This window comes from Achroia grisella, unplaced genomic scaffold (genome assembly GCF_030625045.1).
Source record: "Achroia grisella isolate CSIRO2021 unplaced genomic scaffold, CSIRO_AGI_Agris_v1 utg146, whole genome shotgun sequence".
Classification (NCBI taxonomy): Eukaryota; Metazoa; Arthropoda; class Insecta; order Lepidoptera; family Pyralidae; genus Achroia; species Achroia grisella.
Window position 1 is genome coordinate 2,087,079 of NW_026712636.1, and position 24,203 is coordinate 2,111,281.

General features: G+C 31.9%; 1 protein-coding gene across 1 annotated transcript in view; it reads left to right on the forward strand.

The window, feature by feature from the left end:
* The window catches only part of LOC131855598 (interference hedgehog-like), a 54,191-nt gene that overhangs the window by 16,471 nt on the left and 13,517 nt on the right, over positions 1-24,203 (forward strand). Inside the window, exons 2-7 of the mRNA XM_059206883.1 lie at positions 8,438-8,501; positions 17,406-17,635; positions 18,843-19,034; positions 19,325-19,491; positions 21,249-21,453; positions 22,115-22,331. Of these exons, the coding sequence (XP_059062866.1) occupies positions 8,444-8,501; positions 17,406-17,635; positions 18,843-19,034; positions 19,325-19,491; positions 21,249-21,453; positions 22,115-22,331 (1,069 nt within the window). The 5' untranslated portion in view covers positions 8,438-8,443. The remainder of the gene's footprint in view (positions 1-8,437; positions 8,502-17,405; positions 17,636-18,842; positions 19,035-19,324; positions 19,492-21,248; positions 21,454-22,114; positions 22,332-24,203) is intronic.

Genomic DNA, 24,203 nt, shown 5'->3' on the forward strand with positions numbered 1-24,203 from the left:
TGTCATCGATATTGTACCACCACATGTAGGGTTGTAACCATAATACACCCTGCATTTTTTTTTAAATTTTGATTTTGTATTTTTTAATTTAATTTATTTTAATTTTACAATTTCAATTATTTAGATTTTTTAAATTTTATTTTTATTGAGATTTTTTGACACGAGCTGCGGAATTACTATATGAAAACAAAATAGGAAGGAATTGACAATGGCCCGTACCTTGTTTCTGTGGATTAAACAAAAAAATACACCCTGCTTTTTGGATTGTCCATTATATGCCGTCTTTTTCGAATCACATACAAAAGAGTTCTTTTTGTATTTTAAAAATTTTAAAGAATTTTATGAAGATTATTATTATTAGATATGTCTTTATTATATATAATTTTTAAAATATTACATTTTTATTACAAAATCTGCATTTATTATTAACACAATCGAGACTTTGTACCTTAATCTGTGGTTTTTTTGTACATAGGTTAGTTATGCCATTTGCATTTTTTTTAATTTGTGAATGCCAACCCTGCTGGTATAGGACCACACACCATACATTCGGTCCCGGATATGCTTCCATTCGAGTAACCTATCACGTGCAATCATTGATCGATGTGTAAGCCTTCAGCCAACTTATTTTACGCCTTTCTTTTACCTTTTTTCATGCCTTAATTTCATTATAGTCCATCCTCCAAATATCTTTATATAACATCGAGAGTCTTGTAAAACTATTTTATATAGATATTGAAGTACTTTGTTGTTTGTACATTAGAATTTATTCTACAATCAAAATTATTCTTTTCATAGAAGACTACATTCAAATTATTTTATAAACTATATTTTAGTTTTATAAATTCTCATTTTGACTGTAAATATAATATTTAAATTGTTTATTTGGAATGATTCTAATGCCCTTTTTGTTAGGTTCACTTGCTATTTTAATATTAATAATTTAAATGATTAATAATTTAAAACCATTCCTTTCCTAGTAGCGACGAGTAAGAATGCAAGGAGTTAATTTATATGCAGTATTATAATGTCGTAAGAGACGACTAGAGTCCAAAGTACAATTAGGTCGGTGTAGGGGAAGGAAAATACCAAATAAAATCCTATACCAAGCAGCTTAGCCAGCGTAAAAAATACCCGTTACACATTTTTTGGAACCATTGCAAACTATCCACGAGTTAACGAAGTAATACTGTCTGTTAGCAATTTTATTTTTTTTCGAAATATGATTTTAAAACACTTTGGCTGTGAATGAAAAAAATATTTCCCTATTAATTCTAATATTATAATTAAAAAGAACGGTTTTTATTATAAGGCAATTTAACTCCACGAATACTTGCCGTATTTCGATAAATTATTCCAGTGTGAATACATATTTAGTAATATATATGTACTGTAGTTATAAAATTTAGACCATCCGAGCGAAGCCACCGCGAGCCGTCAGTTAATCTATTGAAGTGTCTGTTTGTAATATTGAAATAACCGTTTCTTACTATATGCATATGAATGTAAATACGGTACATGCACCAATTTATATTTTTTTTTACAATTTTTGTTTGTCTGCCTGTCGGTCTGTTTATTTCGACTAATTTCTGAAATGGTTGGATCGATTTTCACGGGACATTTTTGGCAGATCATCAAATCAAAATCATCTGATTTAATAAGAAGTAACTTAAGCTACTTTTATTTTAAATAAAAATCTTTTATTTAAGAAAAATAAAATTATATTCTACTCGGACGAAATCGCGGGAACAGCTAGTAATTAATAAATTTCATTGATATTTAAAATAGTGCATATTGAAATGTATTGTTGTAAGATTTGTTAAGAAAATTTAAGTAAACGGAATACTATATTCTCTACATAATTACAAAAAAAAAACGCAAACAGCGTTGCGTTGCAGTCAAATATTGCCTTATAATGTATTTAAAAATAAAATTATGCAATTTGAATATAGAACATCACGCGTTGAATATCCATATTGTTTGGTTCTTTTTATGAATTTTATACACACTTCTCGAATATTCTGCGGTGTTACAATTAAATGTATCCAGTGTACAATATTTTTATTAATATTACAAACAATGCAATATTCTTCTGCCAAACATAATTATTTGCAACAGACTTTGAAAATAAGTAGAATTATTAAGAAAATCATATTTAGCTTTTTCTTAGAATATACATAAATTTAATATTCGTTTTAGACAATGATAAATTGATAGCCAATCTAATCTAGTACTTAGTTTCAAAAACGTAATTAATTCAATAATAAATACTTTCATCGAGCTTCTAAGTTAAAACGATACTTAATGAAATCACATAAAATTTTATGATTATTTTAAATTACAGTCGAAAGTTTCGTGATGGGCTAATGCAATGCAATTGTGTAGCATAGATAAAGCGATGATAAAATTAAACGATTATTTCGTAGAGCCGTTGCCCTATCTCTTATTATACCGCGACTAAAGGGTTACGATCATAAGACGCAATCAAAGGGAATGAAAGCTATGGTTCTTTTATTGAAAAACATGGCGTGTGGTATGCGGGCGGGCACAGAATATTGTTTTATTGTTTCTAATAAAAATATAGAATTTCAGTAATACAAGAGTGTGTTCTAATTTAGTCTTGCGTTTAGTCTGCCATATAGTTCTATAGTTCTTGATTCGGAGTGTTCAGTTCGCAGTTCCCTTATAAGCTAATTCGTTGTGTTAGTTCCCGTCGTAAATGTTGTACGTACTTGTATTTTTTAGCCCGTAACTACGCGTTTTTGTATTTTTAATCTGCAGTTACATGTATTCTTTTTTTAACAAAATATTTATAATACTTTTTTAAACGAACTAAAGAGCGAAGGATCGTCTAGTTCGTTCTCGGGAGCTCTCTTTGGAAGTAGTTCGCGAACTACACAAGACTACTTTAATTCGACAAGGTAACCACTTGAATTAACGAGCTCCTTTTGATGCCTTTTATCCGAGAGTACAATAAAGGTCGTAGCAATTTATTGGTTTTACAATAAAATCCAGTTTTATTTTTCAATATACTCGATAACGGTACTTATAAGAGACAATTTTATATATCTGGACCTATTTTAATAAGTAAATAGGTACTACGATATCTCCATACTTTTAACAAATAGCAAAATAAGGTAGGTCGACGCGTATATAATTCTAGATATTAGGAATTGAATTTAAATAAAAACAATAAGAAACTGTTAATTCTTATTGAGTCATCTTTGTTAATATGTATAATTGTGAGGTATTAGTTAATTTTAATACTTAGACATTCAAATATAAAGGTAATAATAAGTTTAGTTTAGTTTTGAAAGATAAGCATAAAGAATCTGTAAATATAATTTTTTAGACGGCTGAGTACTTTGATGTGGTTTCAATCAGAATTTAAGGAAATATACATCGCTAAAATTAGAACATAAATGAAGAATTTCAGTATAATTAATATATTTGTAATGTCTCATAGACATTCTAACAAAACCTAACCTTAAACATAAACGGAAACCAAAATGGCAGCGAATATTTAATTAATGTCTAAAGTTTAATTAAAAATTCGCTACTGTTTATAAATTAATATTTATCATGCCGTGTAATAAAGTATCAAGAAGGCTGACACCTAATCTACATATAATTTTGCTACATTGATGGTTTCCGTCGTCCGATTATCAAATCAATCGTTACTTTCCACATTAGCATCAGTTTTTCAACCTCAAAACTTGAACTGTCAACAAATATGTAAGGAAGCATTAAAACATGTCTCGATTTGGACGAATTCAGCGAGGATATGTCAGTTATGTGAACAGTAAATTTTCTTTGGCACCTGAATGGAATGAAATTAAACGATTGTACTATATTATTGGTTACGTCAAGTACATACTCGAGTAGTATAGACGGACGAACGGCGCGCATAATAATGAATGGTGATTGTAATGTTTGTTTATAGTTTATGAAGATGATGTTCATGATGATTTATTTCTATATAAATAAAATAAAGTGGCGAAGGTTTATAAGTGCATTAATTCAAAACGGATGGAACAATTTCGTTATTTCTTTTTTGTCGTCTTAGCATGGTAGGATATGTAGGATATTTTGGCTTATGAACGTAAATTTTAATCAAAATTAATATTTTTTCCCTACCGTCCGTCAGATACAGATTGAATTGAGAAGAACTGGGAAGAAACAAAAAAAATTCACGTTCACGTAATCATGTGACACCCGTAATACCGCTTATGCATTGTTATTAGAGAGGACTTAGATGTCATGTCTCTTTAAAGATTTATCTAACAGACAACTAGAATAGTTATTATTGAGCAAAATTAATAGCCGTTTTAACGGATTCTAGTATTGAGATCACGTCTAGGCAAATATGATGAGGGACTCTCTCTGGGACGGCCAGAAAATTTGCACAAAATTAATAATAATAATAACCCTGGATAATTGACACAGTGCCATCTAGTCCCACGAAAAGCAGAGCTTGTATAGGTACACATCTTTATTTGAATATACACATATATTCATGAATACAAGTATTTGTACCGTGCGAGGAATCGACACGCCACCATCGGAAGAAAAGCGGTAACCTATAGCGCTAGACCACCGAGGTCTTCTTTTTTGCTTGCATGATCGCATGCATATTGCACAGGTCCGTAAAAATTGAGCATATATACATATGTAACAAACGAAGTATTGTATTGGTGTTTATTATACTAAATCATATAAAAAGTCACGTTTCTAGAAACCTTATTTGACATTTCCTTTTAGAAAATATCACATTATCTTAGTTACAATGTTGCAACACAGACATATGGCCCCATTGGTTATGGATCCCTAAAATACGATCGTAATGATGAATGGATTCTTTTCAACGAAATTGATCAATTTATCAAGACCTCAATATACCTACTGGAAACCCTAGTGAGATGAGTAATTTCCTATCAATCTGTCACTCACTCATAGAAGCTGATCTCGTTTGCTTTTTACGTTACAGACTCTATTAAAACTTAAGAAACACACGATAATAAGCATAAGGTTCGTTTTATAAATAGATTTTAATTTAGTTTGAATGAATATATAAATATTAGTTTGTTTGCTATATTTTTTGTTAAACTGTAGCCTATGTTTGTATCACGTGTTCTTAAAAATCTATATTCTTAAAAAAAGCAGTAAACATAACAAAGTTACAGACAGACACACTTTCACATTTATATTAATATAAGTATGGCGTAATGGGAATGACTTAGAAATATCGTAGTTGGTATAAAGTTTATGTGGCATAGTGTAATGGGACCATCACAATAAATCGTTGCATTTTAAAAAGAATATTCAAAATCGATATAGAATTTGCGAAAATATTTCGTATAATAAACACTAGTCTAATAGAAAATTTTCTCCAATTTAAGTGGGCTTCATATTTTTATTTTGACTTTGTGCTAAGACAAATATGAATAATTGAAATCAGCATATGAAATAAGAATCACTAAAATATGCCATGTTTTTAAAGTGCATATCAAATTGCAAAAGGCAATGCGGTCGCTTTTAGTGGTTATACTAAATTAAACTACAGGTTTGACCAATGTTAATTTTATTGGGACTGCAATTGACTATTTGAAGTTTGCATTTTTTATTTGGGTTGATAAAACTTAGAAATAGGATTATACTATCTACAATAATGAAAATACTATTAAGGCCACTATAAAATGCTTTTCAATTAAAATCTTAATATTTCTACATTATTCAAGAGTAAAATATGGTAGTAATGTAGTGAATATACTTTTTTGATCATAAATAATTCGTGTATCTATTTATAATTTGTATACTTACGTGCGACCGTAGATATAATAAATAACAGTGTAATAATGCCTTTGTGATATTAATACTGTCGAATAAGAAATTGAATAATTCTAATTTTCTTGTCGCAGCCTAAAAATAACAAGGGTTTGCAACGGTTAAGCACGTTTTAAGCAAATATAATTTTCGTGTTTGGTCACGTGCACACGGGGTTTCTTATTACAGTGTTCTAATTTAGGAGGCTTCAGAAACTTTCTAAGATTTTCTGTTGCTACTAATGTTAAACTGAAAAATAATATTTTCTTATTCTATTTTTATATTTATATACTATTATCGGAGTTTGTTTGTGCTTTTTAGATAAATGACATCTTGTATTTATCATCATCATACACGTAATGTAACAAAAATAATGAATGCTGTGTTAGGTAATTTTTGATAGATTTATTATGTTTTTATCAAAACTTATTAACGTATTAAATATTAATTATGATGTACCATCATACTTGTATGGTATATTTAGTATGTCAGTAGAATATAATAGAATATTCTATTTTTATATTTATATACTATTATCAGAGTTTGTTTGTGCTTTTTAGATAAATGACATCTTGTATTTATCATCATCATACAAATTTCGTTAAGATTCGTTTAGCATTTTAGACGGGAAAATGTTACAAGTAGACAGATACATGCTACGTAGTAATAATATGAAAAAATACTATAAAACATAACTACCAAATTATGAATACAAAAGTATTTTTCTTATGATTCAAAGTTTACAAAGTTTATAAGTATGCAGTATAGGCCATGGTTTCGGCTGACCGAATTTAATGAAATTATGGAACGACAAATAAATTATGAAAAACTATCAGGTTATTCTACTGAGAAAAGTTAATACTGACATTCTAGTTAATAAATAACATGATTAATAAAACAAATGACTAAGCAGTATGGGCCGTGCTCTTAGCATATCTGAATTGGAAGAATTTTAAAACATCAAACATGTTTAGAAAACGGCGCCAAATTAAAGCCTCCACATGACAAAGTGAAAAGGAAATTCGTGTGTATTGTTACAAAATTAATTGTAGTCAACACTGAATTTATTGACAAAATGGTTTTAATACGTTTTTATAATGAAATTCATTATCGCGTGCCATTTTGGATTTGGGTAATTTACGCGGTTGTTAATTTTCTCCGCTGTATCAACGTTTTAGCATAATCCGATGGCGGAATAATTGAATATCATTATTGATCGTACTCCATTTAGCCTCAACCAGTATAAACCTGCTAAACTCAGAGATAAACTTTCAGTTATACGATACATGAACTAGAATACGCCACAATCTAAGGGTAAATGAAGATGCTGCGTTTAAAATGGCGTTGTTAGTTTAAAGAAGAAGTATAAACTTAAGCAATCAGCGATCTTATAACTTTTTGATATAAATTTTATATAAACGTTTACATTTTGCAAATTGAGTACATATTTCTATATCTAAATAGAGTACTAATATTGTAAAAAAAGTGAGCGGATTTCGTGTTGAGATAATCTTATATATAAAATTCTCGTGTCAAAATGTTAGTTACCATACTTCTCCGAAATGGCTTGATGAATTTTTATGAAAATGCATATAAATGTTCAGTAGGTACTATCTATTTTTCATACACCTAAGTGATTAGGGATAAAAAAAAAATGTTAGGGGTTAATTTTTTTTTTCTGTAACAATTTTTTTTTGTTTATTATTATAATGTGGCATTAAAATACATACAAGCCTAAATTTTCACCCATCATCAACACCTATTTAGCAATTTTAATTTGTACATAAAACAACATCAGCTAGTTATGTATATTATTATGTTAATATGTTTATATTTACAGAATTCTGCATGGCTATCTCTTTCTCCCCTTACTTCATCTACACAATTCAACTTGTCTTTACACTGTAGATAATGTTTTTGGGTTATTTTCTAAAAATGTACCAAATTTTATGACTCGTGAAAATCATCTGGGTCAGTTCATACTAGCCTGGTGTAATCGGTATAAGGACCAGGCGTATTGTATGGTATAAAACATTGATTGTATAACACCTACCCTCGTTTATTTAGGACAGTAATTTATTGGAGTCCACAGGGTATTAATTTATTATTTCATTTGAATTAGGGTGTCGCCATCGGGCTGCTGGGCGTGCATTTAATATTAATGCTTAGATTTTTTTAATAGCTTTGTAAACAAAGAAAAGCGTACAAGAGAAAAGTGTGAGTTCAATGCTTTAATTTTTTTTAGATTTATTGTTGTGTATAAGGGAAAAAAAATAAATAATGAAATTTATCTAAAGTATATAAATATTTTCAAATGTCTTCCAAAATGTTCTCAACACTCATGTATGTTTGGTTTAAATATTTAATTCTGAACTTAGGCGATTTTGAAGATTTATGTATTGAAAAACATTTTCAAATGTATTTTTACAATACATGATGCTACGGAAAGAAACCTGTTTAAAACATATGTAGTCGGTAAATCACAATTGCTATTCCTATTCCTTAACTTCTAAAAGCTACAATTCTGTTAATTAAGCATATGTATACAGTTTTAAATAAGTTATCTGTGCTGTCGATTAATCGTTTAATAACGATTGTTTTTTTAATGTTTCAGGTCAAAATGGCGTCCACATTTGTTCTACAAATATTCTTAGCAGCTATCGTGCCAGCCTTTGCGGGTATGTAATTATTGATTAATTAGTGTAAATATGGTACCTGTAATGACACATGATTATACCATTGGGTGTACTTTATTAGTGTAATTATGCTATATGAGACATGATTACAATTACGTAGGTACATTGCTAGGAGAGTCTAAAATAACCACTTGGAAACAGGATTCCAAAACGATTCATTTTAATCACAATGTTTAATCATTAATTGTACACGTAGCCTAATTTTTGTTTGTATTTTAAGATCCGTCTTTTATTTTTTTAACGTACTTGCGATGCGTCCCGGCATCGCAAGTATACTTTGCAAATCTTTGATTTCTCGACTTGTTATATACTATTACACGGATGTTTGTCTGTTTGTAACACGTTATTGTATGTACAGTATATATATTTAAAATAACAGAATGGATACAACGACATAAAGAAATAAGTTGTACAATGGCGGACTTATCACAAATGAGGGATTTCTTTCAGTTAACCTTGTATTATACATATAAACCTTCCTCTTGAATCATTCTATGTATTGTTGGAAACTGCATTGAAATTCTTTGCGTAATTTAAAAGATATAAGTGAATAGACAGCAGCGGGGATTTTGTTTTATACTATGTAAATATTAGTTGTTACCTGCCACATTGTTTATTTTCTTAGGTAAAGTCTATGCTCATTCTCGTGATACTATCTCCCTTCGCGTCAAATTTCATTAAAATCAGGTCAGCCGTTTTGTACAGGTAACGGACACACATTTTCGCATATATAATGTTATTAGGAGATTTAGTAATAAAAAAATACTAGATTCAACTACTGTTGAACATACTTTAACACACTGTTTTATAATTTATAGACATACAAAGACGATCCTACTCTGAAAATGTATAATGAAAAATGTTTTTAATCATGTAAGATTTTTTTTAATTGAAAGTTTGTGACATGTGATACTAACCTTATTACTACTAGTTACGGTATTAATTAGACGTTCCACATTTTTATAAACAAGGGGTAAACATTTCTACGTAATTATCTAGTTTTTAATCCCTAACAAATCTATGCGTGCCGTCCTCCACATTGGTCACGGTTCTTTTTTTAATGTCAATAAACATCACGCTAACTCTCTCATTTAATTTCACATTCCATTGCTTATCTGACAGGCACCTGCCCGGTGTTGCTTTGTCATAAAGAGACATGGATGGGATGTTGAGTGTTAAATACGAGTTTAAATCGTTTACCTTTTTTTTTTAATGGTAACAGGCATGACGGGTAGCTCCCGGATACGGCAGGTAGCTACGCACACATTCAAACATTTTTGTGTCGTTAAAGAATAGACCGGACTTGTGGGAATGTGGTTCCGTAGCTGTTAACTGATAACGGTGATATATACTAATTTATATTTTTTTTTGTATGCCTGCAATTCGTTTTGGTTCATTATGATCCTTTTTCTTAAGGTTAAAGGTACCTGCTTATCCCAATACCAAATTTCATTAGAAAGTTTTGAGTTTTTTACCCGTGTATTTAAGTTTACTGATGCTGTTTTTACATATTTGATGTTAAGATAACTAGGTGTATAAATCTAAAATAAAAATGTATGTATAGTATACCTTTGAGTATGTCAAGGTAGGTATTTAACATACGGAATATCTATTTTCTTTATATATGTACTTTTATTCCAAAGCCCGTTTCAAGTACTTTTGTTTGTCTGTACTAATGTTACTAAGAGAAAAAAATTTATGTTATGTTAGTAAATGGGTAAATTTTGGAAATAATTAAAATTTCTTTTATAGACATCAGTGGGTAACGTAGGCTCTTTTTAATAAAAATATAGAGATCAAATATAGGTCAATACAAAACATAAATGATACCGTTTTGGTTTCTTTATACAGAACCCTAAAATGAATTTGAACATGCTGGTCTAGTGTAGAGCATGTAACCTTGTCGAGAGTTTGTGTGAAATTATTATTAGTAAATATAAACAGTACTAAAAATAGTAGGAAGTGAGTAACTACTGATAAATACAAATCAAAGAAATCGTTAGGTAATCTCTATCAAAGTAAAGTAGCTAGATGGAAGATGGAATATACTTTATTTGTATAGAAAAGACATAAAAATATATTTGTTTGTATTTCTAACTGTGATCTAATTATAATTTAAAATCAATAAAATTATTAATAAATGATAGACCGTGACCAGAAAGAAAAGAATATTTTATTTTTAATTATATTTTTTTTATGGCTTTTATACAAAAAGAGGTTTCATGTGCTAACAATATCAAAGAACACATGTACATATAATTTCAATAAGGCGGGAAAGTTATATATTCTAAACTAGAGGTTCTCCCTGGTTTTGTCCGGGTGCTTACAGCGTTCAGAGTTTTATATATATTAACATAAAATGTATGTATCTCCTCCCGGAATAGTGTCTTTCAAATAGTGAAAGAATTTTTCAAATCGGTTCAGTGGTTCTGGAGTTTATTTTCCTCATAACAAAATCCGCTCTCTCTGATAGTAAAAGTAAGTAAATAACTTAGACATGGATTTACTATTATTACTTTATTATTATTTGTTTTCCAAATAAATACTTTTATTAGCTAATAATATATAAATAAAATTAAAACTCATTCAACTCATTATTCATTGACACAGGATCTTGTGGCCACTTGTGCACATCATGTTTATATCACTATCCTTACCGTCCAGTTCGACTAGCTACTTCAGTTGAGAACTGGAAATAAACCATAGAAAATAACAAAAGATAGGTGAACATCTTAGCGATCCATGGGGTCAGCGTGCGGGAGCTGGGTACATCTGTGGTAGAGGGAAACTCCGAGCTTCCCGGTACTTGTGACTCGGTTGTACCTACTAGTAGTCGTAGATTTATGGAGTCCATTGCCAACGTACTTACTCACTCTCTTTCACCGCTCGTATTTTTCTGCCTGCCCTGCCAAACCCGGTAGGAGATTGCTAGTGCAGCTTTAGATATAGGTTATAGTATACAAGTTACTGCATTTTGAGACACGACTAGATCTTATATTCATTTCTTTATTTTAGGAACATTGTCGGTGTAATTTTACATGTTACTAATCATATTATATTGTCCTATGCCAATTAATAATCTTTGCCAATAGTATTACTAGATTAAATTTTCTCATTATTCAATTATAATAAATCAAAGTAATTACGTTACAGTGTTATGGTCATAGCTATACAATACCAGTAAACAGACCAACATACCGATAAGTAATGATATATCTACAGAGCATACATACGAAGTACGGCCATGCACCATTAAAGAATTGGTTACATATGAGTGTTCCAACTAAGATAGTGCTGGAAGAAAACAGGTCAATATCATGCGGTACTTGGAAGATTGTATTTCTCTCGATCCTATTTCGACCATATATAAATTAACCACATCTCCATTTTTAGTAAAGAACTTAATAAATGTAAAAGTAAATAAATTACATATTAAGTAATTATATGTAATTTTATAATTACATATTAAGTACGTTATTAAGCAAAACGAATTAACTGAAACCATACTTTTATTATATTTTGCGATTGCGAAATTCGCTGCTGTAATCATATTAAAATGAGCTTACAATGATTGAAAGTACGGTTTATTTTATAAATGTTAATACGATGCCGCCGATGCAAATTATATCGATTTTATGATCGCGTAATACTCGTAAACTACGCGCTTAACGATTTTGAGATAGTACAGATAATAACATTAGTTTAAATTGTGTGGGAAAATGTTCATTGGTCTGTTATATTGTGCCTTTCTTTTTTGGAAAGTGGTTAGTTAGTTATTCAGTATGTCTCACTAACTTGTGATTGAAAACCTGGACGTTGCTTGCTGTAGTTAGTATAGAAAAACTTTACTAATCAGAAAGATTAGAAAGCGGCTTAGTTTTCCACAGGAATCACTATTTTACAGTCCTTCTATAAAAAAGCGAACAGAAGTAAACTTTGAATAAAGTCATCCGCGTTTCTCCTCTTGTTTTGCCTGATTCTTCTAACAAGGGGTTTATTTATTTATTTAAGATAAGGTACTCAACACACTTACAGATATACCAAAGCGTGTAGTGAGCCAATAATATAACATAATGAATTATGTAATTACTTTAAAAACAACAAACAACACTCAATAAACTTATTAATATTGTCGTGAAAAATATCGACCTCTGGCCGCTCCGAAACCAAGCTATTGAGCAGCGAGATAGCTTGATAAGTGGGAGCAAGCTGGGCAGTGCATGTGCGAACATGTGGTGCCCATAGTAGTCGCAGGTACCGCTGTGGGGCATATAAGGAGCAACGACTTAGGGTTGGTTTGGCTTTATAAGCTGTATTTTGGTTTGAAGGATGACATATAACAGTGAAATAATAAGATCAGAAGTGTTAGGCCTCCGGAATGGCAACGCTTGTAGGGCACCAGAGCCGTCACAGAATTTGATGTTCGTGGCAACTATTGACTGTATGCGTATAGTCAATAGTTGCTACTTACCATTAAATGTCGAAGTTGGGACTTTAATTATGTTAATGGAGTTGTGAATGGTTGGATCCAGAGACATTTTTTTTCCATATTCGTCCATCTCCTTTTCAGTGATGGAACAGGCAAAGATCCTTAGACCGTACAGCCTAGTCTACGTTTAAACTTCTTAATATTTGTACAAGTCATGAGGCCAAAAGCCAATTCTTATGTATGTTCATTCATTATGTTTAGACATTGTAAACAATAAATGTATTTTGAAATGATAACATTTTTTTAACACATTAGCTAACGGCGTTTCTATCCAGCCAATTAAATAAGAAATATTTTTAATATCATGTTTCTTAAATCGCATGACTGGTTCTTAGTAGGTATGGTATTAATAAAATTTAATATCTAGTCGGTTCTTAGAAGCGTTTTCGGTTTTTATGGGCCGTTCAAAACACGCATTACATTCCCGCTCAAATATTGTTTTCGTTTGAATACCTTATAAAATTCTATAAGAAGTATTTACACGTATTACCTACATATCCTTATTAATTCTACTGATATAAATATGATAGTAAATCAATCAATAAAATCAGAATCTTTATTCGGTTAAGTCTATTAGAGACTCTTATAATATGTCAAATGTACCGTCAGTTCAAAGTGCTTTCGAGCTAAGAACTGAAAAGAAACTCGCCTATTATTCTTTTTAAATCAGTTTCTAGATGTTTGTAAAAAGAGAGATATTAGGGAGAATAGTATGATTATTAGTTCTTTATGCACTCATTCTTTGTCATTATAGATAAATTGTGGTGAAATGCAAATGATAGCATATTTGAAATGTAGAATATATGTATCCCAGTGACGCATATGATATTGCAGACAAAAACTAGTACTAAAAATATCAGGCAGTTTGTTACGTCTTGTTGTCTACAGACTTTTTTAAGTTCAAGGCAACGGTGCCCAAAATTTTAGACTTCATTCATAATTATTTGTTGTTATATGTGCGTATTTGAGAATCGGGAGTGATTGAGTGCCTATTCGTTTGAGGTCACATTAGATAACCTTGTTACTTGTAGATGACACAATCACCAAATATACCTACCTCAATATTTAAATCTGTCTGGATCGCTCTGTATCAATAAAATACAGTATTTGTACGTAATACTTTTTTCATTTAGGGATTTTCGCTATTAGGTACGAAGTGTTGAATAGGTGATATGAAATGGAGCTTCTGCCTGCACTAACGGTTTACGGTGGCGGGATACCAGTGTAAGATAAAATGAACATAAGGTCAAGTCATCTAGCTCATCGTGGCAAATTCTCTAAGAATTTGTCAATTTGGTTTCCAGAGGGAACCGCTAGGAGGTCAACCTGATGTGGTATATTGCTAGCACTGGAGTTATTAGTTCACATTACTAATAATCTTTTTCCCCTATTACTAGGTGTCTAGACTCGTAGCACTGTAACCTACGGAGACCTATTCTGCTCGCCCTTTTTTTATAGAGTTCGCCACCTAGGCCCGTCAAGTATAAGAATTGGATGATGTTCTTAGGGGTGATGGTTTTCATCTCCTCAGAATAGAGTGTGTTCCAAAGGAAATATTTGTTTATACATGAGTAGGCTACAACTACATAGGATGCGTTGTGGTGAAATCTGCATATCTTTGTTAAGCACATACCTGAGTTTGCCATGTGTTTATTTAATTTGCAGTATCCAATGAGAAGCAGTCATGATACATTGTATAAGTATGTAATATTTGTAGAATTTCTTTTACCGTGTATGATCAAGTAGCGTCAGTCTGTACACATAAATGAAACAGCACTTTTAAACTACGCAACGGATTTTAATGCAGATTTTAGCTATAGATAGCGTGACTCAAGACGAAGGTTTATAATAAATGTAAAATATATGTACACTCGTACGAAGACGGGGCAGGTAGCTAGTGAAGAAAAAAATAAGAAAAGATTACGGTTAAAAACTGTCTTGGAATTCCCAATAATGTCACTGTGTCATAATACCTAATTTAGTGTCTGATAAATGTTAACAATACAATACGAACTCATGCATTTATAATAATAATATTGATACCTATATAAGAATACCGATATAGAGTGACGACTCGAGTGATTTAAAATCTAGAGATCCATGAGTTCGAATCTGGTTGACAGCAAAAATATCAATTTATAATCATGACTGATTCTCTTGTGATGGAAACACGGTTCTACTTTGATATTGAATAGTACTGTGTTATAAATTCATCGCCTTTTATATGTTTATTTCAAATGTAAAGAGCTGCAGTTCTTTTGCGGGGTAGGCAGCGACAATTGAGTGACATACGCACATCTCTACATGTTTTCGCATAATAATTCGTAACTTATCTCATACATGCACGCCGGCCAAATTTTGTATGATTCATGAGATCATGATTGGTGTATAATTTTATTTTACTATAAAAAATAATATGCATAATTTATTAAATAAAGAACTTTATTTGAAGCGGGAGACGAGTGGAATTTCTGTGATATTGGATAGATGTAGGGTTGGCAACCTTAAATCTTTTTGCCTCTTAAATTTAAAAATCATTATATTGGCAGTAACAGCTTATGTGTAAATTGTTATATTTCGATGATGGGAGAGGGTACAGCGAGGGCGACTGTTATCGAGTTACAATACAATGATTTATAAAAATTGCTTTTATTACTCTGAATTTTTTATGTAACTGGAAGAACAAGCATTCGGCCCACGTAATATAAGTCATAACCGTATAGTTAGTAAGTACATTGCGCTAAATTGCTCTTATTCCGGAGAACTAGATAAAATTAATTTATTTAAAAAAAGGCTTAAAGAACTATTGACCGACAAAGCTTATTATACAGTAAAAGAATTTTTAACAGACGTACTATAGGAGCTAACTGGACACTACAACAAATCTAAATTTTAAATTTTATTATTGGAATGAGTCATCTACGAAATTGCCATACTCTTTAAACAGAGTCCATGTGTATTGTTAATTTATCATATGTAAATTTATGTATACGCATCTGCAATTATAAATAAATAAATAACATTGATTCTGCGTCCTATAATTTCACGGCCATATATCAGCCTTCAACCAAAACTGCTGCTTAACAGCTAAAATAGTGAAGACAGAGGTAATCAATATACTTACAGACTTAGCACAAAGTCCATTCCGCCCGAATAAAGAAATGTGGTACTCTTTTTAGGGTCTTCCTACAGTTGGCAACCCTGGTAGGTACTAACAACCTCGAATTATTGGGTGCGTCATTGAAGCACAAAATGTGTGGGTAACAAGATATCAAGGCCGCCAGGATTGCTCTTAATATTTTTATTAGCCATCCAATCTTATGACTGTTTGGAATGCATATTGCGTGATTTTAATTTGGTAGTATGTTTTTATTATCCACCGCTTGTTTTTTTCCATTTTGATTACAGTACGTTGTGCATTATTAAAAATAATTAAAATGTAATTTAATTCTAGAAATCAGCTTCGTTGTTCGCCCTAGAGAAGGTATTAATTATTTATATTAATGAATAATGCAAGAGTTAGTATGAATTCTGGGATTAATTTATATGGGAAATATTTTTTTTATATATTATAGCCAAAAGGTTGAAGAATGTTATAGACTACTAGCTATCCCGCGCAACTTCGTCTGCATCACACTTTCCTGACATTTATACATTATCTATACATATAAATAAAATTAGAGTGTCTGTTTGTAATATTGAAATAACCGTTTATTACTACATGCATATGAATATAAATACGGTACATACACCAATATATCATTTTTTTAAATTTTTATCTGTCTGTCTGTCGGTCTGTTTGTTCCGGCTAATCTCTGAAATGTCGGGACCGATTTTGACGGGACTTTTTTTTGACAGGTAGCTGATGTAATGTAATGATAAGGGAACTTAGGCTACTTTTATTTTAGAAAAAATATTTTATTTTAGATAAATAATTTAAAACTTGTCGCGGGTGCAGCTAGTATTATATAAATTTTCATAATCAATATAAATGCTCACATTGTCTCTAAATTATAATATGTTTGTATTATCTGTGCAATAAAGAATATATATTAAAAAAATTTCGCCCAATTTATGTAATATCTTTTTTTCTTCTTCTTTAAATTATGGCCTATATGTTATTCTGATATATGAGCTACTATAATTTACAAACATCCATCCATACTCACAAATTTTCGCGTTTATAATAATAATAAGAAGATTTATCATAATGCTACGACTTTTAGTAAAACGAAAAAAGTTTGATGGAATACTTAGACAAAACGAACTAGGATATGCTATAGCAATTTTGTCGGATTTTATTCTTATTAAGTCTTGTCTCCAAAAAAAAGACAATTTTTATTATTAAGTCTTGTCTCCTTATCTTTTTAGTCTTAAATTATATTCTTATGTTACAGATATTCAAATGAAGTTCACAAAATATCCTGAGTCGGTGATAGCACCTGTGGGTTCTAACGTCACATTTGAGTGTGAAGTGACGGTGCCTGGTGAACGGCTGACGTGGCGCTGGAACCAAGCTGACCACATAGAGAACAGCTGGACTGAGATTGCTGGGATCACCGATAGGAACATCTATACTAAACTAAATGTGGAAGTTAAAGAAGACACTATAGATACTTTGTATCAGGTAACTAACTGCTTTTGTATGCAATAGAGCCGGTGACAGCCCTCGAGGAAAGGGATTATTATTAAAGTGGACAGATGACCCTATTGTTAGCAATGTACCATGTCAGGTTGGCTCCACGCAGTTCACCCTGGAAACCGTCGTATTTCATTACCATTTGCCAAGATTTATATATAAATATAGGCCTGGGATATAATTACGCACCACGCATTAAAGCACCTGCCTGCACTAATGGTATACGCTTACAGGGCACGAGGAGACGATGATAGCGTCAGCATGAATCTGATCTGTTCGCCTATCGTGGCTAATTCACCAGGAATTAACCATGATGGATTCCACAAGAGCCGTTTAGGCCGTCCTGTCATGATATACATTGCTAGCTGACCCCATTACTAATGATCTCTTTTCCCCGTTCCTTTTATGAAGTTATTTCCGTGTAGTATATTCAAAAGAATCCTTTTGAAGATGGCAATACCTATTCTAGACAGTAGGTACATACAACATTCCAAATTTAGACGTCGAAATGTAACAAAAAACTGGTTAGTAAAGTCTCTTTGTATAAATTAAATACAGTTGGGTACAAGATTCCTGAATAAAAATTAAATGTAAGAATTATTTTTTTTGGCCTGTTATTAAATACTATCTTCTGTTCCCTACTTCGTCCGAGTGACTTTAAGTCACCGGGATAAAGCCTATGGTCTTCTTCATCCCAATCAAGCAAACACATTTCACGTTTATAATAGTAGTTGGGATGTCAACAATGTTCGTGTTTCCTTGCATTTTTTTTATATTTTATGAACTAAAATTGATGACAAAATTCCATTATAGTAATCCTGCTATAATGCAGATAGAAATAATGCATGCTAAATGACTATATTGCTATGTGGTGGTGATGGTAATGGTTTAATGCTGTCTAAGTGGGAACGATAGCGAAATCTCTCTACAGTCTTCTAAAAGATCTTAGCTTGTATAGAACTGAAGTAAGTTTTATAATAGAACGTGTATCTAAAGCAGCACTAGTAGGCTTCTACTAGATTTGGCTGAGTAGGGAAAGAAACAGCAGCGGTGAAGATTAACGTAAATCGGCCAAAGGCTACGGGGTTACAATTCCCGGGAACTGCTCGGAGTTTCGCCTTTCTGCCACACGATGGACCCGGCACCCTTGCGTCTAATTCATAGAACACTAACAAGTTCGTTTTTCTGTTTTCAGTGTGTCGTTTGGTACGGAGCCATCAGTCTAGTGTCAGTCCCTGCAAAACTGACGGTTGCAAAAATAAGTCCTACCAAGATTAGTACTAGGAAGCGAGTTATAACAGCACCTCCACATAACACGGTGGCGCTACACTGCAAGGAGCCAATGTCAGAACCACCTGCTGTAATAAAATGGTGGAGAGAAACGAAGGTGGGTTTTATTTACTAACATATTTAAATTTTTATGTGACAGATATCGTACAAAGTTATCGGGCGGGTAATCATTGTCACTTATTTTTTCTAATACGACGTTGTGTTCTTAATTAAATAATAAAGGTCTTTATAAATATAATTGGTTGTTTCTCAATTAAGAAACAACAATACAACCGCTAACTAAGATACTGGCAACATTTTCACTCTGAGTGGCTATAATAAAAATAATTTTAATTTGTAAAATAAAATAATTTGTTTATTTTTGCTAATTTTGAATTTAAATTTTAGAATATAAGAAAACAAATTGAAACTCGGCATGGAGTACTAGTTATACATAATGCAACCGTTGAGGACAGCGGTACATATATTTGTTCGGCTACAAACGAATTGAGCAGGGGATCTAGCCCACCGGAGATTATAGTTCTGAAGATCGAACGCGATGACGGCCACACAAGGTAAGCTCTTTTGCTTTGTTCAACCGCTTTCGCACCAATTTCAAAATATAAAGGTAAATTCACACTGTTCTGTATCCAATTTACCGTATTATTTTTGTATAAAGGTTCATGTAAAGAGTATTCTTATTTTAATCTAAACTTTGGGAAAGTTCCATTCTTGATTCTAATCTCTGTAGATATTTTAATCTTTTTCATTATTGTTATAAATCGTGTCATTTAGTATACTTTATGATCTCGCCAACTATCACTGTGTGATTAAGAGAATCGAGAAAGTACGAATATCATAATTCCAATATCGATAAATCGAAATTAGCATTGTAAATAATTCTCTATTTATTCTCAGATAGTTTAGGGGCATAGTAATAAACTAACCTGATAGATGATAGATCTAGTGGACTAAGTTCGAACGTAGCGCAGCCGATAACAAAATAATTTCGTATCCATTTATATTTTATTAAATTAGCAGAAAAATGATGAAGAATAATAATGTAAAAAAACATAAGCTTTATAAAATTAAATAGCATTTAGCAGTATACATATGTTGTGTTGTGTTCATTTATTTATTGTTGTTTCTCGCGCATTGTCCTGTTCATGTATACATACCTTATATAGCAGAGTGAGTCCATTTCCGACTAGAACTAAAAACGATTCTGTGAAATCAGTTTTGTAATAGAAAGGAATCTCGTTTAGGAGCTGCACTGTCAAAGATACACAAACAAAGGATTTGTAGCCTTTGTCTTTTGTACGTAAGATTTTTAAAACTCTACCTCCTATTTTGTTTGTTTTCAAAAACGTCAGCGATTAGATGGAATCAGCTGCATCTTTTCTAAGTTTCTAAGTACTCTAAGTTATATTCTGTACTAGCTGACGCATGTAGCTTCTTCTACATTTCATTGTCTTCTTTTTGCATCATTTTACATTGATGTCCTCTTATTTTTAGCAGCATGATGTTATAACCTCTAGTATTCCTCGATGAATGGTTTATCCAAAACAATTTTTTTTATAATTCTAACCAATAGTGACAAAGATAATTTGTATGTTTACAAAACAACCAAACTCTTTGCCTTTATAATACTAGTCAAGATTAGGCGTATTGGCTCGTAGCCCTTTACGAAAATCAGCCGCAGAAAATGGTTAAATTTTCGGAATGGCATTGCAGATTGCAGAGGACAGATTATGTAGTTAGGAACATTGAGGCATTATCTACTTACGTTATTATGTCACATACGTAGTGCAATAGTGAAAAGAACTAAAAATATTAATTTTCTATTATTAGACTTTAAAACTAAACCTTTAGGCTGTATTTTACAAAAATTTCAAATTTTAAGTTAATCTAGTATTATATTAGGTATGCGATACATTGCATTTATATATGTTTTATTACATAATGTCTATATATCTATAGTTAAGTAAAAATGTACTAATTTTAATACGTGACGCAAAAACTTTGTATCCTTGTTTCGAGAAAATAATAAGTGGTAGGATATTTAAAAAAAATAATACATATTAAATTATACATATATATATATAATACCAACAATAGAATTGCATAAATAACTAAACTGAAAAATGTTCAACATTAATTTTTTTTATTTAAATAAGTCTCCCTAAGTATGGGTTTACTTTATATTTATTTATTCAAGATATATGGGTAACAATTGCTGGTATAAATATAGGTATTAAAGGTACTCTATGATCATTATACATTTTTTCCACGTTCTAATTAAAGCAGTTAAAAAATGAACATCTCTTTCTAGATTCCTTGAAAGAGAAGATGAATTGGGACCAGTGGACAATAAGAGCGTGATAACTGTGTCCGTGAAAATAAACGGCACTGTGCGATTGTGGTGTGATGCAGTCGGTTCTCCACCACCTCGTATATCCTGGAGTCATGAGAAGAAGGACCTATCGCACATGCATGGCCACGTGTTGACAATACCCAAATTAAGCGCGGCTGATGAGGTTTGTTTTGTAATTACTATGTGCCTACGCTTGTAATATTTCTGTCAACACACGGTACCCTTCTATTTGTTTATGTCTCCACAAAACTTAGATTTGAGTTCAATATAACCCAGTCCACGTTACGACTATGCGCTGAGTGTACGCGCTACTAATAAGCTATCTAGGACACTCTCTAATAAACTTTACGAATGTTTTTATTACATTTGTATACTCACTACCTACATACTACAGGAAACAAATATATTAAGTAGCGATAACTGAGTGAGGTGATAACCATCACCACGCTACAACTATCTATGTATCTTCTAGTCAGATTAATTATGGAGTAGGCAGTAAAAATGGATACCACTAGCTTCGATCTGTCTGACCTTGAATTTTGAGTCGTTGATATTTATAACTGTACTGTTTGGCTTCCTAATTATCAGCTCTCAGTCACACACCACTGTTCTCACTCGTTATTCACAACTTAATGCCCTCATGACACCAGCAGTGTGCGCTAGAGACGACATAATATTTCCTTCTCTTTCCCACATATACTACAATAACAAAGTATTTTTTATCTGTGTTTGTAAATGCCTATATGTCAATCTAATACATGTTTACATACTATCAAAGCCACAGATTAAAAATTGAAAAATCTATATAAAGAATGTGTTTTCAGGGTGTATATCACTGCATGGCTAACAGAGTACGTCGGTCGTGGAGGGTGGTTGCATTGCAACCTCCCCGCTGGGAGGGCGCTGTGGGGAACGTGAGTGCGTGCGAGGGAAGTGTCGCGGAGGTTGCGTGCGGGACGCCCCGGGGACAACCACCGCCCAAAGTTCACTGGTTGCTCAATGCGGAACCACTGAAATTCGGGAAAGGAATTCAAGCCAACGGTGAGAACACTTATATACAATTAAATTAAATGGTAATTCCGAAACGATACGATATTAAATCCTTCAGGAAAGGAGGTTATTCCTTCTTAAAAGGTCGGCAACGCACTTGCAAGTCTCCTGGTGTTGCGAGTGCTCATGGGCAGAAGGCAGAAGGGTATATTAAGGTTTCTTAAGGGTCGGCAACGCGCACGTGACACCCCTGGTGTTTCAGACGTTTGATAGTTGGGCCGTATACTTGTTTGCCACCTATGTGGTATAAAAAAAAACCTGTGTCACCTTCAATCTGAACACATAAAGCAAGCTGCTTTGTGATTGAAATAGTTAAAACAAAGCTGTCCAAACAGACGACTTTTTATAAAGTCTATCTAAATGCGATAATAAGGATGTTGTGGATATGAAATTTCGGATACGGATAGGTTTCGAATATAGGAATGATTATTATATTGGATACGGATGCCGATATGAAATTAATTCGGATCATCCGTTAGTTTCAGATAATTTCGGTTACGGATATTAATTTTTTAAGTAATTTCAAAAGTAAAATACAAATAGCTAATAAAATGGTAATATAACGTGTCTCAATTAGGCTCCGCTATTATTCGAAACTTATTTCGGATTCGGTTACGGTTACGAATATTTTTTATATCGCATATCCGATAGTTTTGGTTACGAATTCGGAGCTCCCTAACATCCCTGGTGATAATTATATGTGTATATTTCCTAAGAGCACTCATGTCAAAAGTGGTTTTCAAAAAGAGGTATGAAAATTATTTTGATACAAATATTTAAAAAAATAACGGTGAACAAGCATGCATTATCTCATCACCAAGGTATGACATATCAGGTTTCAATGACGTGAGTACTAATTTTGTACTGTTTTATATTCTCTTTATGGTTGTATATTCGTCATACATATCGTTTATTCAGTTTTAAACAGAGCACAGATAATATAGATAAGATATAATAAAAAAACGTTTGCGGTTGTTTTAGCCCTGATAAAATGCTAATTATAGATGTGAATATTATTTATATATATTTTATACATCTTTAAATATAATTACATCAGTTTCTTCTAAATGCTAGCTACATAAGTATTAAAATATATTTGTCACTAATACTGTAAATGGGTGAGTTTAATTGTTACGATTTTATGCCTTGATGGCTTAACAAATTCTCATGAAATTTGTAGAAAGTGTAGAGCGCTTGGAATTGCGAAGCATTTATATTTATGTTCATTATATTAGGTAATTGTATACTCATATTTAGTAAATAGTGTTATTAAAATGACTTCAATACTTTAAGTCTACTTACGACTGTAATATTTTTATATATAAGTGTCTGGCCAGGTAATGGTAAGTGGTAACTATCGCCTATATAGATGAATGATGATGTAAGGACTTTCAAAATCTGTTTAATATCGATTGACTATCTAGTACGAACAGAAACTAATTAAAGTCTTAAGTAAATAGCTGGAAAAATGGCCCGGCCCGACCCAGGAAAGATTGTTCTGGCGAAATTAGAAGTGCCGACCCCCACATTAAGTGGCACAGAGCTGAAGAAGACGAGGAACTAAATTTAAATCTTCCACGACAATACTAAATATTATAAAAAACTGTGCAATACTAAAAAAAATCATTGTCGGATCAGCAATACTGGATTACACCAAACATCTAAAGTCACAAACTTTACCTCATTATAATATTAATATAGATAATCTGCTGTCTATAAGATAAAGGGTTTTACTAATCGCATTATATTACTAAATCTAAGGTTACAAATCCTAAACCCCATTGTAGCCGCATATTCAATGATATTCCATACACCTACATGTTGTATTGAAGTATTGTGGAACTTCGAATTACGTATACATAT